At 39.9% G+C, this 17860-nt stretch overlaps 1 protein-coding gene across 1 annotated transcript in view; it reads right to left on the bottom strand.

Moving 5' to 3' along the window:
* The window catches only part of PSMB7 (proteasome 20S subunit beta 7), a 42224-nt gene extending 24725 nt beyond the window's left edge, over positions 1-17499 (bottom strand). Inside the window, exons 1-5 of the mRNA XM_067541715.1 lie at positions 17314-17499; positions 16877-16970; positions 15794-15891; positions 14997-15137; positions 8899-9014 (exon numbers count right to left, since the gene is read on the bottom strand). Coding sequence (XP_067397816.1) covers positions 8899-9014; positions 14997-15137; positions 15794-15891; positions 16877-16970; positions 17314-17375 — 511 coding nt within the window. The 5' untranslated portion in view covers positions 17376-17499. The remainder of the gene's footprint in view (positions 1-8898; positions 9015-14996; positions 15138-15793; positions 15892-16876; positions 16971-17313) is intronic.
* Between the last annotated feature and the right edge of the window lie 361 nt (positions 17500-17860).

Genomic DNA, 17860 nt, shown 5'->3' with positions numbered 1-17860 from the left:
AAACGTGCATGGTCTGATCAATTTTAAAAGACCCACACATTTCCAGATATGTAGACCTTAAAAGCACAGCTTCAGTCAAAGCTTCGTTATATTAAATTGATCATTCATAAAAATTAGTTTAAGAATTGTAAACTGGGTAAACAAAATACGGTGGTATAGTACTCCCAATGATCTGTCAATCCTAAAATGCAGTTTATCTTGTGCATGTTTTCTGTAAGCATCATTTTAGAAAGATGCTTCTTAAAAAAATGGTAATTAACCTAACATCTAATCAGGTAACACTGTAAATGATAGACATGCTGAATCATACAAAAAATTGTAACTAAGATTTGAGAGGTTGAAGTCTGTACTAATTTTTTTAATCTGATAATCAATATGGACATGTGACCTAACAATGCATTTCTGAGATCAAAACAGATTAATTTTAAACTATTTTCTGGAGTCTGGCATTCCGTTATAATCTACCACTAGGTTAAGAAATAAGTGTATGGACTCTTTTGTAGTGAAATGTTGTTAGAATCACACTTTGTCGCTTACATAATTTAGGAGTTATCAAATTATTTTAGCAGCTAACTTTCATTTTAAAATCTAGTATTTGCACTAAAAAACATCCAGATGTTAGTGATTCTCATCCCCCTCCCTCCAGTTTCACAATTAATTGCAATGGCTTTTTAAAATCAGCTTAACTAGACCTTTATTAGCAGAACTTTCACTGAAGGGAACTTCCTACGGCTTAACAGCAGTCCATTTTCAGCACCCAAAGACCTGTTTGCTACCTCAGCCTGCCACTCTGGAGGGGGTATTCAGCACTGAGAGAGCAACACTTAGAACTTTCTAATCCATCAGTGTCAGGGCTCCCTGACAGGCACTTATTCACACACACTCATTGTTATTCAATTTGCTGCTCATTCTAGGTAAAAATTCAGTGCTCTCTACAGCCCCATCGATTGGGATCATTTTTCACTCTGGTTCCTGGCTCAGCGGCCTAGTCTCTCGGTGGTACTGCTTGCTCCGCAGGCCGACATTGCCAATGCATGAAGAGCTGATTTATGAATATGAAACAATGTTGGTACCAAGGGAGTAAGTTCAGCCACTAGGGACCACTGGAACATCGTACTGCTTCCAAACGCTGAACTACAGACTTCAAGCAGTTTAATTTTATGCATGCATTTCATTATAAGTCTTGGCTAGAAGCTTTCCGAGACAAGCCAAGCAATCAGACAATCTTGCATCGTTTGCTGAAATCCAAATTTGTCCTTTGTCAGCATAAACAGTTTAATTTGATGCTTTCACTCCTCAGTAAGCACTGAGTATCTTTTAAACCCTTTGCAAAGGAAGGCCACAAAAGTAGTCACCACTCACTACAGAAAAATCCATTTTTCCTATGTACTGTTGAATTTTCAGAAATTCACCAATCAAAGTAATTTGCCCTTATAGAAAACTATCCATGCTGACAAAAAAGTAAGTTAATTTGTACTAATTCGTCATGTGAAAACGTTCTTTGGAGTTAAGTGTGACAACTTTTTTTAAATTAGGAGTTAAAAAACAAACCCTTAAGTGCCAGATATATATGTAAAGAGCAGGGGATAGCCATCTCCATCATGAATACTATGCGCTTCTGACTCAGTGAAACAAACCCTATAAAATGGAACCTATTTGTAAGCATACAGTATATGTACCTATTCTAGGTACTGAGCAGCCAGCTGCAGTGGTGTAAGCTTGATTTCAAACTCAGCATATGAAGACAGATTAACACTGTGGCATTTTTCAAATACTGATAAGTGTCTTTGGTCTGTAATGAGGTATCAAAGTTCCAGCACGTTAACCCCAGCTTCGCACCAATCAGCCACATAAATAGCACTACGCTTGACTCTCTCTCCTCTGCTTACCAGTCCACCCCAAACCAGACAAATCGTTTCCTGCCAAGAACTTTGTATCCCACCAGAGATTCTTTCTAGAGGTCACAACAGCACCTCAATCTAAGAAGTTATTTAAACATTGCTGCTATATAAACTTTAACCAAATTATTTTAATTAAGCATGGAACCTGTCTGCACAATGTGGACTGGATAGAGGGCAGAAACAGCACATTTGGTGCGGAGTATGGAAGGATACAGGATGTTCTTTGGTTATGCTTTTAAGTAAATAACAGATGTGATACAGTAGACACTGAAACAGAAGTTTAAGCTAAAGAGAACTAAAATGGTTGGGACCGTATGTACATCTTGTATGAACTGCTCCTGCTAGTTGATTTTCTTTAGTCAGGATCTGTGAACTGTGTATAGAGAAATATCAGACTTTAATGCTTTTTAAAGCAAAAGTGCCAGAAGAAACCATGCTGATAAAAGCTGATTTGTAACTCTACACCATTGGTTCACTAATCAATCACTATTTGCATTATTAAGTAATTTACAGTTTTATAATTTGGCAATGGTTTTAATGCACATTATAAAACAAAAAATTAATATTTTATATGAATTTAGATCAGCAAGAGCGAGAGTGGACCATGACATCACATAATAAATACAATAGTTTCATTGACTTTATATGCTAAGTAAACAATTTACCAGTTTCTAAGGTAATGGCACCATCTATTGGTCCAGTACCACCTTTGCAGAATATCTGTAAATTAATCAGAATTCACATTACAAACTGCACAATCCTGTTAATTTACTGTGTTTTATTTTAGCAACCTAAAAGACATTTAAAAACCTAATTGCTAAAGGATGTGTGTTAAATATAAACAGGAACGTGTTAGATGTCAGGTGTTTTAAATGCATTATCTCTTTGTTTAATATATTAAATCAGTCCTTAAAGGCCATAGACTTTCAAGCAATTACCTTGTAAATGGATGTGTATATATCTCACACACTAATGAGAAACCCATTCTCAGTAAGGTTTGTGAGAGGTATCAAAAGGAAAGCTTTTGTAAGCTGTGCCTGAAATCAGCTTACATAAGAGTTTAGAATGTATCTAGTTTTCACTCAGATGGAAGAAAAACAAAATTACACAAAAGAAATAATGAATAACTGTAGTGTTCTCGTGACCACGTTATTTCTCCAAATTCTTCTCAGACACTCTTTGCAGATAACAGAAATGTTTTTATAATCCAGTCAATAAAGGACATTCTTGCATCTGTGTTCTTCAGTTCTAACAAATTAAGGAGAATGCTACACTGCCAATAAAAATAGCCCTATTATTCCTGCAAATTCAGTAGGGAATAGCATGAGGGGGAAGAGGATGGCATGTGGGTCAAATGGATTGGTGAAGAGAAGCTCAATTAACCACAGTCCCTACTAAACATCCATTTTATCAGCCCATCTATGCACTAATGTAGCATTCTGCAGAATGGGCAAATTATAAATGAGAACTGATGGATGCATATGGGGCAGGGGGGAAGGTTGGGATAAATATCCTCAAGTGTTATAAACACCCCATACTGGTGACACAGGCACCATCCCAGACCTCCAGGGAATCTCTGCTTTAGTTTTCAGTGTTCTAGAGAAGCAGAATCTTTGGCCTGGGGTTCTGAGTCAGCGGCAACAAAAGTTATCCTGTTTCCAGACACAAGTTATCATAGAAGCCAATTTTCAGATATTCTAGATAGATAGAAATTTTACTGAAGACAGTTTACAACTTTGAAGAATATAACGTAAGTTGAGTGTTTTATATGATTGATCTGAATAATTGACGAAAAGAGCCTGTGTAGGGAGCAATGACTAACCTAATTTTAATTTCAGTTCAACTTTCTTCATCTGAAACTATCTTAGAATGACTAACTATACTATAGATAAGGACATAAATTTAAATGCTGTAAATCCGGTGTCAAACTCCTGGCATGCAGGACAGATCCAGCCCACTTGATCTATCTATGTGGCCTTGCGCATTATATTCAGATACTGCAGAATCTACACTTTCATTTAAAAGACCAGCCCTCTTAATCTCCAAAATGTAAGGCCAAGAGTCAAACGATGCCACATTGACTTCCTGAGTCTGCAGACAGCCTGAAATGGCTTTAGCAATGTCAACTTTCCCAGTCACATTAATTTCAGATAAGTGTTAACTGTAAAGCCCAATCATGACATTGTACAATTAATTTGCTGTTTTATAACGTCTTATTTATCAGACTGCAATTTAAATAAGGATAACTGAACTTTTAGTTACTAGTTAGAAAGCCATATTTTCTATATTTGAACTTTGTGCAAACCACCTATTAACATCACTGGGTGTCGGATGCGGATGCAGGGAGTAAGTAGTCCTAAATCTATTCCAGAGACCATAAGTAAAAATAGAATTCAGAACTTTCCAAAGAAGGAGTTTGACACTCCTGCTATAAATGCTCACTTAAGAAAAATAGGTAAAATGCTGAGACAGATTTCTGTAGCTTTACCTTCAACTATATTTCCATGTTCTGTTCCTTCCTATAACAAAACTACAAAGGCTACAGCCAGTATGGTTCACCTGCAAGTCTCAGAGCTTATTAAATACTACAGGATTCTGAACATAGGGGTCCTCTGGACATGTCTGAATAATTAAGAAATTGATCAATGTACCTAGAGATAAAATCTTATCTAGATGACTCGGATAGATATCCCAAGGCTTCCCTGTGGGGGACAATGTTTATTCTATAAATTAGTATTCAGAGATTGTTTAATGCCCTAGTTTCCAGATAACCCTTCCTTTAAAAATAATTTTAGGCATATTAAAATCCTGAAGAGGATAAATTGACAAATTCAGAGTTTGATTCATTTTTACCAATACTCCTGCAAGAAGAGCTGGAGATAAGCACTCAGTTACAGTTTGGGAGCTTAAGTCTGCCTAACAAAGAAGAGTTAATAGAGAATTAAGAGAACATTGTCTACAAGGAATTTATTTAATACATTTTAAAATGATTTATCTGATAAGCCAGCATGCAGTAACTGGTTTGGGGATATGAAGTAATCACAATAATTTAAAATGTCCAAAAAAGTTAGCACCAACCACGAAAATAGTAAGTGAGGGTCATTTTCTACTACCATGGCAGACTACACTTTGCATCACCCATTATTCAAGGATATAATTCTGGTGACCAGAGTGCACCTGAAAGCAAACCTAATTTATCAACTAGCCCACACCCAAACTCACCTTTAAAAGAACCTCAAGTTCAAATATATCTTCAATAGTCACACTTTTGTTAGGTGGGGAAACAACAATTGTGACTATAGAGGGGAAATAAAGCACTGTCAAATACACCAGTAAACTAACTGAAATTGAGTTGAACTAATTGAGTTTTCTTCTTTCATCTGTTTTCAATGCAGCAATCTGAAGTATTGTAACGATAGTAGGTAAGAATTTCCAGTGTGAATTTTAAGTTAACATCTCTTTAACATGGCTAGCAGGGATAACAGATTCCTGTATAAAATGTTCCATTTTAATCTTGTCAGCAGACAATGGCATCTGTTCCATATGAACTGAGTGCTTGAAGTCACTGTCTAATTTTATGGAAGACATGTATGGCCCTCACATCACTACTAACTGGTTGGTGCAATCCTTTTTGGGCAAGTTTGGTTGCCCTCATAAGGATCTGAAGAGCTTAACTCTTACCATCAGATCACTTTCCTGAATAATGCAATTATGAAGAATTTTGCTTTACCTTCTCTAATACTAAACAGTCATTTGTTGCAATTCCTCTTGTTTTAATAACAGTGGACTGTAACAATCTGTGAATGCTCTAAATTCCCAAATTAAATTGGAACATTCTATAAATAGCAACATTTTTCACATTTTAAGATTATGAAGACTCAAAGAATTCGAATTTGGATACCCCAGGAAGTTTTCATTTTACTTGACTGTTCAAGCATTTGTCTTCAGAGAAAGATCAATCAAAATAAGCAATATTAAATATGAAACAAATTTTGAGTATTCCTCCAGGTCCTTTCTAAAATATTTTTCACTTTTAGTTCAGACAAAGGCAAAGCTGAACATTTATTGCAGAAGAAATATGCTTGGACATGAAGTGTGAACATTGGTTAAGAAAGAGAATGATGAGCCCTTCTGAGCAGAATCAATGAACAAAGGTTAGAGCAGAATATAGATTCTGTATTCTGTGATAACATAGTGGCCTCCTAGTATACTCGCTGGAAACATTTATATTTTGTTCAGCAATTTTATTTAAGGAGGTCTGAAAGTTAGAAGATGACACACAAGTTCCTTTTTATGGTTTGCACTTAGGCTTCTTGCTCATAAGCAACACTGAGGAGTTGCAAGGGTAATAACCTCTGCACTTGCCTCCTACCTCCAGAACGCAAAGTCACAGTATGGGAGCAGTATTTTTTCATTTTAAAAGAAAGACAGGCACACTTCAGCCAGGGTGCACAATGATTTGTATTCTGCTGCTACAAAGACCACAGAGGAAACACAAGTTGAACAATCAACATCAATTATACTCTCACACAATGCATAGGTGAACTATTATACAATCCAAAATTTCTCACATTGTGGATAATTGAGGGTTACATGTACCCTGCTGATGTCAAGATTTCTTTTTAATTTTTTTTTAACAAGATCATCAACATCCATCAATTAGAAACTAACAAAACATATCTATGGATATGTCTATGCTACAATTCAACACTCATGGCTAGTTTGTGTCAGCTGACATGGGCTCATGTAACTTGAACTATGGGGCTCTTTCACTACAGTGTAGACATTTGGGCTCAGACTAGGCTCGGGAGGGGGTCCCAGAGCCCAGGCTCCAGCCTAAGGTCCACACTGCTGACGCAGGCTGGCTGCGGGGGTTTATCTGCAGTGTAAACATACCCTAAAAGATAGGAGGATGTGCTCTAATGGCAAGCTCTGTCGACAGGTGGCCCAGAGTTCCCTGGATTCCAATCATATCTGAGCTACTGCCTGACTATGTGACTGCAGGAAATTCATGTGATTTCATTTTGGTACTAAAAAACTGGCTGTAAAAGAAAAAGCAATAACTTCTCTGAAAACCAGGTGCTGCACCCAACCAGGGCTTTTATGGGCTTTGTAAGAAAGTGCTCTTAAGGATTGGATGACAAAATGCCTATAAAATAAATACTTTGCTATACGTCCCTTGAACTTAACTCTTACATTTGGTCTCTAAGATGCAATGGTATTTAATTCTTAAAACTCAGGACACAAAATTGTTATTTAACAGTTCCCATTTTTTAGTGTTACATTCCTTAGTTCAAAATGAAATGAAAAACAGAGGGTTTCTGACTGTTTTTTCTTGGCATACTTCTCCTTCCCTCAAGCCCTGGATTCCGAGGAACATCAAAAGGTGATATTTTGGGTGTATGGGCCCCTCAAACATTTTGAGCACACAGGCACTATAACAGGGTGTGCACTAGCTGTTTAAGGCAGGCTGTAGATAAGCATAGCCCAATCCTGGTGCAGTGTGTAACGGGATTTCTGGGAGATGTAGTCTCCAGAGGGATTCTTGGAATTGTAGGCTACTGAAATGCATGCAGGGAAAGAGTGCCAGGAAATACAAGAAAGACAGCCTTCCCTCAGAAGAGAAGACACCCTGGACAGCTCAGATCTGGAGTGTTGCTTTCTAACGAGAGCTGAGGAAGCAGTCCAAGAGAGGATATGGAAAAGGGCCAGCACACATGCCTGGGAGAAGAGAGAGGATCTCTGGATAGGGGTAAAACATGTGAAGGAGAAAACACGGGGTATTATAGTAATGATGTGGGTCACAGGCCTGCTGCTGGCACGTGTTTAGGGACTCAGATTGGGGCTTCCAGCAAGAGTGGGAGGAAACTCCCTCCTTCATTCTCTTGCATCAACAGAGTTGTGGTCCTAGGAAGGAACTGCTTAGACTGGAGAGGGTCAAGAGACTGGCTAATCTTTTGACAATAGGGTAGAAGACTGAGGCTGTGGAGGGCCAAAGGATGGTATTATATTGTTTTGGTCTGGACTTTTCTGGTTGTCCTAAAAGAAGAACATTTGTTTGGTCAGAGGGCTATACCACAAGAAAATCCCACTCACCAACCAACCCACCCACTCAAAACCTCTGCACCAGCCAAAATAAGACTGCTGACTTGTTAAGGGAAATGGAAGCATGGATGATGGGATGCCAGACTAGGTAAGTGATCTTATGATACTTTCAGTGTGTGTTTTATAAAAGCCTATTAAGTTTTTGCTTTCACGCAGTCTTCAATACTTTAAGATTTGTTATTTAACTAGATACTGGCACAAGGAAAGAGGTAAGGAGTAGACAGCCCAGGAATGGAAGTCTGGGGAAAGTGAGTTTCAAAGAGCAAGAATATTAGGTGCGCATACAGAGGGATTTTGTTCTAGGTGCAGGGAGCTGCACAAAAGGACTTGAGAAGTTATGAAGACCACAGTAGGAGATGTATTTGAATAAAGTTGACTACACCAGCGTTACAGATCATTTTCCCAATAACTAAATAGCTTATAAAATAATTGAGATCTCATCTAAAATCAATTAAGTGTATATCATTCTCTTGATTACAGCGGTTGCAGAAAAATACTATAAGGGTGGATTATACAGTAGGATTGAAGAGTCTCAAAATGGTAACTGTTAAATGATTTGAGATCGTAGTCTACAAGGCCTGTTACTAAGACCCAAACCTACAGTGAATGTTAAGGGAGGGACTGTTTGAGAATTTGTTGTGTTGAGAAACCCACATCAGTTAAGCCTTAACACCATCAAGACAGGCAGAAAGCTACACAGGGATCACTGAAATGCAGCCACTTCTCTGGAGAAATGTAAAAGGAAGGAACAGAATCATCAGGTATCTTACAGAAGCAGGTACAATTTGCATTCTTAGTTCTGAACTCCTGACACCACTTATGAGCAAATATAAGCATTTCAGTTAACAGGCAGGGTTGCTACACTCTTCTGAAGTAAAGCAACATTACTCACCCATAGTAACATAGGGCAATTTGTCAGTTGATCCATGGGGATAGATGCTGTAGAGGTGGGGTCCAGAAACATCTACTCCCCCTAAAACCAGAGCAGCACCAATGTAACCTTGATACCTGATGAACAAAGTACAAACATGAATTTAGACATTCATGATGAAATAACCTGAATTTTATTTTAACACAACACGTGCATTCTGAAAACTGAAGTATTTTTTCATTATTATAACAGGTCTTCTCCATGTGTAATAATCTAACTATATATCTTTCAAAAACATACCAGTCCTAAGTATTAGCCAATATTAAATACAGCCACCTTATTTGGTCTAGATAATCTGCCCTTTTAAAAATCATTATATAAAGGAAAAATAACCGTGTGGCTACCTATCAGTAGCACTCTGCAAATGTAAGCAGTATGTAGTAATTTCATTTAAGAAAAATTAACTCTAGCACAAAGAAAGATACTTTAGTATTAAACCGCCATATTCTGAAACTGGACAATTAAAATGTTCAGCTGCAACAAGTGTGCTGAATATCTGAGATGGTACACTTGTGCTAGAGCATTGCTATCCTGTGCACACCCTTGTTTCTTTACTGGAAGGATAAATCAAAAGATTAACTTTTTCAGGTCTGTCTTGAAGTATTATGCCACCTCAATTCACTTAACTGTTACCATTCTGAGACTGCATTATTCCTGCATTTGAAACAGGTTTTTATTTTACAGGAAAGAGTTTAAAAATGCATGCCCTCCTCCACTCCATGTTTAGTTTTTGGTTGGTCCAAATATCTAGATTGCTTTTAATGACTGTCACATGACAGCCCATTGGAACAGACGAGCTGACCAACAGCTAATCTGAATTACTGTAACTCGGTGGTTCCCAACCTGTGGCCCACAGGGTCTTTCTTTCAAAGTGGTCCACCGTTGCCCTCCCGCTGGCTCCAGCAGATAGCAAAGCGTTCTGCCTGGGTCCCTAGGTGCTGGGGCTTCCAGTGACTTAATTTTGACATTTGCGTTCTTCTGCTTAGCATTATGTTTGCCGCTTTGGTAGTACCTACCAGTGTAAGCAGGCATTTTCCACAATGAAACTGATCAAAAACAGGAATTGTGCCCGCCTTACAGACCCAAATTTGAGTGGTCTGATGATACTGGCGACCACTAACCTGAAGCCAGACAATCGACAATTTAGCTTCTGGTCTCCAGGCACAGAAGGTCGCATTAGATTAGAGTTGCATGAATTGGACATATGTTGTAACTAACTATTTAACAGCTTAATTTTTAAAAATGTGCTTTGCACTAAATGTTTACATTAAATTTGTAGAGATTTGTAGTTCTTAATAGTGCATACGTCAACTCATGTTTATGAGTTGGTAGACTGGTGGCCCTTCAGGGTTGTAAAAATAGTATTTGTGGCCATCAAGCCAAAAAGGTTGGGAACCACTGCTGTAACTCATCCTGACTCCAGATCACTTGGTTTCATGGAATTTTTTTTCCCCTTCCTCCACCCGAGAGTTTAATTTTCTGGGAAATTTCCTGATTGCTGGAAACATTTTTAAAATCACATGCACATACTTCATTCCTTCCCCTTCCACCCCTACACACAACTTGCTTATGCAAAACACTATATTAAAATAATATTGGTATAGTTAAAAAAAGGGATGAGAACATGCCCTCAGACTGTTCAGCCTGGAAAAACTGGTAAAGTGGCTTAAATATCTTACTCACATAAAACAATGCTAGATTATGATGGCAAACCCATCAATTGGAATGATCTTAGGATGAATGCCCTACAATTTCCAAGTCAAACATTGTATTTCTTTTGCCTATCTCCCTTCCCCTCCTCCCCCCAAACAATAACAAAAGGTACATTTCTGTATTTCAAGCAAGTGGGCTTCAATTCAAACATAAAACTACAGAAATACATTTACAGCCAAGGCAGTGTTGCCTAAGCACATTTTCAGTATTTGCCTTTATAACCAGCTAAGAAGTGAAGCCAGTGCTATCAGAATGAATATTACTAAAGCTAGAAATTTTACGTTTAACTCAAGGGCAGCTTTCTACAATTTCAATCTTTAAGTGAATATCAATGTTCTTATTCTGTGTTCTTTTACAGCGATACTAACAGTGCTGCAAATTCCTTGCAGACACTGATCCGGAATCAGAAAGTATATAAATATTTTATTATAAAACTGCCATGCACTTTTGTTCATTTTGCCTTGTCAGACAGAAGCAAAGAAACAATCTGAGTTGCCTTTCCATTTCCTGCACTATCTGTGGTGAATTTAAAAGCAGTCTTGTATCAAAGGACTGAAACCAAGTGATTACAATTTAATACAACAATTTTATTCAGTCAATAACACTACGACACCTTAGTAATGCCTGTCACCCATCGGTTCTTTGATACAAGACTGTGCTTTTAAATTTTTACAAGCAATAGTTAAACATCCTCCACATATGAGGTAGCTAAGTGTTATATCCATTTTACAGATGGGGAAAATGTAAGGTTGAATAATTTGATTGTGTCACAGTTAGTCAGTGGCAAAACTGGAAAAACAAACAGTCCTGAAATACTAGACGCTCCTTTAACTGCTAGTCCAATGTTCCTTCAATTAGTTCAGATGACTTATCCCAGCCAAATGGTGAAGGCAGAGGCAGGATGATGGAGAGGAAAATATAAAGTCCCTCAAAACCATTAGAATTTCCTATTTCTCCCTATAACTTTATCCTCTCAAATATAACTTTGCAAGAGATGCAAAGGAAGGTTAGATATTTTATACACTCTCTATAGGATACAAGTAACTGCTGAATTACTTAAGGGTCTAATAGCTGAGGTTTGAATTTTTTAGTAGCAGTTATCTACTGCTGAGAGAGTTTTTGAATGATCAGGTTCTGAAAGAAGCACCAATACAACCTTATTCTTGATTATTCAGTCCCCTCAACTGGCACTTCAGATATTTGTTACATTCCTCTAAACAAACTTATGAAGTACATCTTCTCTGATCTTCATGTTTTCCCTCTTTACTGTAATCTTCTTTACAGCTGTTACCAGCCCTACTAAACTGAACCTAAATTATGCTGTAAGGAGTCCTAGTACGAGGAACCATTTTGCCAAAGACTAGGAATTCTGCAGCATCTTCATTTAAATTTAATAAGTGTTTTTATTTAATTTAAAAAGTAACAATATACCCATTGTCACTTTGACATTAATATTTATTTAGGCTGTCCTCATATTTTCCAGGTGCCAATATGCCATTCCTTGAAAATGCAAAACTGCACTGCAGAAATTGTCAAGGAATTTTGGGCATCCTTAGGAAGTTGGGTGGAATTGTGGGATAAATGCATTAGTAGGATGTTTCTGTTAAATAATCAATAGTGTGTGTTAAGTTTAATATTGAAATGACAACTTTCAAATCAAAGATAATACTTCACTGAGTTAAGTGGGCCTGTTCACACCTCCCTCAGCTATACGACTAGTCTTACTTACATTGGTACAGCTGTGCTGCTGTAAGAGCGCTTGTGTAGCCATGTTATGTTGACGGGAGACAGCTCTCCCACGGACATAATAAAACCACCTAAACAAGTGGCAGTAGCTATGTAGGCAGTAGAGTGCCTCCCTCCGATATAGCGGTCCACACAAGCACTTATGCGGGCAAAACTTATGTTGCTCAGGGCGTGTTTTTTCACACCTGACAGACAAAAGTTTTGCTGGCATAAATGCTAGATAAGAGAGAGTTTGTCTCTCAAGACGACAACATTGCTTTGGTTTACACTTTTGTTTAAAGGTTTTCTTCCTAAGAATACAGCCTAAAAACAAATTTTTAAATGAAAGCTTAAATTCTGGAGCACAGTTCTACAGCAAGGGATGGATTGTGTGGCAAGTTCTTTACCACTAAATGATGCTTTTTTTCTGGTGCCATCATGCAGGGGGAAACTTGATCTGATAAAAACAATTCTGTGGTTATCTCTCCTCAATTGTCTTGTTCAGCTTAGCTATTTACAATGTAACTTGGCTGTCTGTGGATATAGACACTTTTATATGACTGCCTTTTTCTACACGTTAAAGTAACATTTCAAGTATCACCATCTTTCTCTAGAAAAGTCAATATTTCATCTTAAAAAATGAAAACTGAAGCCCAATAGGCTTCTGTGCCCTCAGCTTCTGATTTTCAGGTTATATGAAAACACTACATGATGCTGCAGATATGGATAGCATACGAATTCCCATCTCCACACACTTAGAAAATACCAACTGCATATTGAGGTACCACCAAAAGGACAACTGGATTTTATGCAGGGATCAGCCCTTGCATACAAGTTTGCAGGATAAATGCCATAAACATTAACTACAATATTTCTAAATGAGCACATATCAAATACAACCCACAATATTGTTCTAATCACAAATGAGCTCTTAAAATTCTGTGACTGTCTACACTGGCACTTTTGTCAGTGTAACTTCTGCCTGTCAGGGGTGTGAAAAAAAACACACCCAGCGGACATAAGTTTCACCAACAAAAGCACCGGTGTGGACAACACTATGTCAGCAGGACAGCATCTCTTGCCACCATAGCTACTGGTGCTTGTTGGGGTGATTTAATTATGCAGGCGGGAGAGCTCTCTCCTGTCAGCGTACAGTGGCTACACGGGAGACCTTACAGCAGCACACAGATGTACCACTGCAGGTCTAATGTAGACACAGCCTGAGATTTTTAGTTTTAAATAACAGAAATAAGTTCTGACAGTATCTGTGTAACTACTTCAAAAGGAGTTTTATTTGTCCATTGCAGCAGAGCTATTCTTTGCTGGTGCAGGTGTTTTTGCAAATGAATTCAGGACACTCAGCACTTCTACTTTCATGAACAGCAGACTACAGTCATACACTTCCATTTTGCAATGGTGATTAACAGTTCAATCCATATGAACTCTAAAGTTTTAGTCCAAGTCAATTGTAAGCATGTTGTTGGCAATACACGTTCATAGGGTGCTAAATGTGATTAATGTACTTAAGCTTTCCGGATTAATATTCTGAAACTTGCAAGAGTTGTATTATCCAACACAGTGAGTTTTTTTTTGTTTGTTTGTTTTTTTACAGGCCTCAAAAGGTAACCACCATTGAAAGTGACAAACTGTTCTCATGTATATGGAACAGACTGAACACAAAGCAAGTTCTACACATGTACACCTAGATACTACATTACTGTGACTAGCACCACAGAAAAAAATACGTACAATTATATATATATATATACACACACACACACACACACACTTGTTCATTTTGGATAAATTTCAAAACGTAGACCAATTATTCTGTGTTCTGTACAGACCTAGCACTCTAACCACTGAAATAGCTATGTCAATATCCTAGATTTTCAATTAAAAACAAAAAATGAGTAGCTACACCCATGGAACACACTGGAAGTCAAACCAATATAAACATAAAAAAAGCAGATTTATTCATTCAATTTCAGAACACTCCCTCCTTGTCATTCAGACTTTTAACACTGGCTAGCTACAAACTTTCGCATAATTAACTCATTGTGGAAGACAATAACAATCACTTCTATCTTTCAGAGTGAGCTGAGAAGAGTACCAAACCCAGGATCTACACACCAGGGACAAGGCAGTCATGAACTAATTAAGTATTGCTAAACAGGTTTTAAACTAAAGATGCAATAGGTGCTGTCTCACTGCCATTCAGTGAGTTTAGACTCGTATCTAGAGTGCTCACTAGGGCCTTGATCCTGCAAGGATCTAGGAACCTCCTGAAAAGCATAAGACAGCTTGTGGGATCCAGCCCTGCATGCACAAGTCTGACTCTTCTCCCCAGTTTATTCAGTAAGTTCATAAATGGCTAGAAATTATTACTGTGGGAATAGTGTCCTCAAAACAATTTAGATATTTGTTTCTATCCCTTTCTCTCAAGTTCAGGTGAATTTAGGAGTTGTTTATACAATCCCAATAGTTTATCCTGAAGGAAGTGTTCATTAACTACACTCCTTTGAGTTAAAAATCTATCTTCCAGTTATCTGTTTTTCATAAATTGAAGCTTTACCTGGTGTGGGTGTTATAAAAAGGTAAGAGTGAATTCATGGAGTTACCTGAAAAGCATCTGTTTGAGCATTCGATTTGCTGTGACAACTCTAGGAAGCCGTCCAGTAGACAAGGAATGGAGCTCCAGGTTGGAAGAGATCAGCTGAGTTGTCATGTCAGTATCTGCAGCGGTCCCAGCACCACAACAACTGGAAAACATTGGCAAGTTACAAGTTTAAAAATCTTAAACATTGTTTTTAATTAATGTCCCTGTTTTTTTGGTCACTAGAAGTGGAACTGACTCTAATCTTCCAGAAAGTGTAAATTAGGCAGTGCCACCACCAGAGTGGATAGCAGCTGTTCAGACAAGCAAAATTAAGATTTTATTTAATGTTAGATTTTTATTCTCTCCTCCCTTAGTTTGCTTGATTTAATCAAATTCACATAACCATTATAGTTTCCTGTCCCCTTTAGTATATGAAGACAGTTCACATGCATTCAGAGTTAACTATGGGCATTTTCTTTGACAGAAAGAAGTCTTTCCAATAGCTACTGTAGGGTATCGTGTTTCACTACTGTCTGTTTAGACACATTCCTGCAATTTTTTCAACCCAAGCATTACAGCATTATGCTGGTGCAGGAGAAGAAATTAAATTGACAAGATATAGACCATGAAACAAACTAGCCTATTTTCACTGTCTGGCATGAATGAAGAAACTACCAAAAGGAAACAAACTGCATTACTGGTGAAATTAACTACCATTTAAAGTTCTCCTCTAGTTCTCATAATTAGCAATAAGGTTTACAATTTATCAGAATCAACACTAAACTTACATACTATAAAACTGACAGTTTTAATACTTACTAGATATTAGGAGAAATGAAGTGTATTTTTGAACAGTTCTTGTCAGCAACAACCATCCCCTCAGTTGCTCTTGTATCTGCTCCAAGAACTATGCCATCCTACAAAAAATGTGAGATACTTAGAATGAAAACTTTAAGATTTAGAAAAAACATTTTACTGTCCATATTACCATTACAGTAGTCTAACAGGTAGTGACAATGACCACTTGGGGGGGGGGAAATAGTGAACACTGGGCTCTAGAAGAATTTGTAACTGAGTTCCTGAAGCACGAAAAGGAAAGGTTCTGTCTCTATCAAACATACAACAGTGTAACAGGAAAAGGCAAGCTGCTAAACAGCGCTTGTGAGTGAGGAGAGCTAACAGAGTAAGTAAGTAGTGGCTGAGTTGAGTGTTCAGCATGCAGTGTTTAGCGGAGGAAGACACTTCTGGCACTTTCCAGTGAAGTAGCTCTGGCTAGTGGACCTTAAGTGAAGAGATAAGATTTCATGTTTTTTTCCCACCCAGGTTTTATATTGTTCACATCACCATAGTATCTCCTGCCACCCGCAGGAACAGCCCACCAGTTACCTCCCTGAGAGTTTAGGTTTCAAAGTGCAGTAACAAGAGAATAAAAATTACATTTCATCTTTGACTTTCAGATTAAAAATGCTCTATTTAGAGCTTGATGCATGATTATTCCTAAATGTGAGAACTGTACAGGCCACCAGGAATGAGATTTTGTTTTTCATCATAATCAGAACCAAAGATTCTGCAAAGGGAATTTAGCTGCCTGTTCCACTAATAAACAGCAAGGGAAAATAGAATGCAGATCTCTCGATGTATTCACTCCACATCCCCACCAAGAACTTACGTGCGTCAACAAATAAAAGGGGCAGAAACACACAAAACAGAAGTCTCCCCACATTCATGGAGGGCAAACACCCACTACACAACAGCTACCAACCCTGGAATAGGTGAAGAGCAGACTCCCCTGTAAACATCTTCCTGGGACTCCTGGCTACTGTGTGGGGCACTGATACTACAGGGAAGGGGCGCAAGGGCCCATGCAGCAGAGAGTGGGACAGAGGCGCAGCCCAGACTCACCTTGAACACAACTCCAACAATGGTGGTGCCCGTCTTCCGGGCTGCAGGGAGCCGAAGACCCTTCTTCACAAACTCCGTCTCCAGGAGCGTGTTCCTGCAACAAAAGGAAGAGTAAAGCAATAACTGCAGCGCCAGAAGCCAGGCTGGCATCCGCTTCCTGCACTTCTGCCGCAGGCGGCTGAACCCCCGGAACCAGCAACCCAACCCCTCCCCCCCACAGCCCCCAAGCCAGGCCTCCCTCCATGTGAGGAGCGATCTGGCCGGGCCGGGCCGCGCCGTGCCAGCCGAGGCTCCCCCACCTCGGGCTCCGCAGGCGCAGCTTCTCCGCAGTCTCCGTGCGCGGTTCCCCTGAGTCAGGGGGCCTCGGCCCCGGCCCATTCGCCTACAGCCCACCCCCTTGCCCCGCTCTACCCGCCCCGGACCGCCGCGCCCCTCACCGGGCGCAGTTCTCGAAGCCGAAGCCGCCGCTCTGAGGCTGGAGCACGGACACCGCCGCCATCTTCCCGCCGGGCGCTGCTGCTGCTGCTGCTGCTGCCAGGAGCGGGCCGGTGCCACGTGACGTGACTCAGCTCGCGGGGAGGCAGCGGAACCACTTCCGGGTCACTCCCTCGCCCCGCCCCTCGCCGGGACTATCTACCCCGCCACACGCAGACCCCTCCCCCCACCCACCCCAGCCTCCCGCCCAATTCCTGCCCCGCCCCCAGCCGGGCCGGCCGCACAGAACTTCGTCGCCGCCCGAAGCGGGCCCTGGCTGCGGCGCGGCCCGTGTGTCCCTCAGCGCGGGGCTGTCTCTGGTGCCGGCCGCTCAGGCTGCCTCAGAGCCGAGCCCCGCCCAGTCCCGCCCCCTGCCAGCCTGACTGCACGAGCCCGCCCAGCCCACCAGCCCTGGGAGCGGTGCCGTGTGCCCCGCTCCGCCCCGCTGTGCGGGGGCCCAGGCCCGGCCCGGCCCGGCCCGGCCAGCCCGCTGCTGCCACCAGGCCTGGG

This window comes from Emydura macquarii, unplaced genomic scaffold (assembly GCF_026122565.2).
Source record: "Emydura macquarii macquarii isolate MOO-44397 ecotype Brisbane River unplaced genomic scaffold, CSIRO-AGI_Emac_v2 contig_691, whole genome shotgun sequence".
NCBI classification, from domain to species: domain Eukaryota; kingdom Metazoa; phylum Chordata; order Testudines; family Chelidae; genus Emydura; species Emydura macquarii.
The sequence above is the reverse complement of the archived record's forward strand: the minus strand, read 5'-3'. Positions and strand labels throughout refer to the sequence as shown.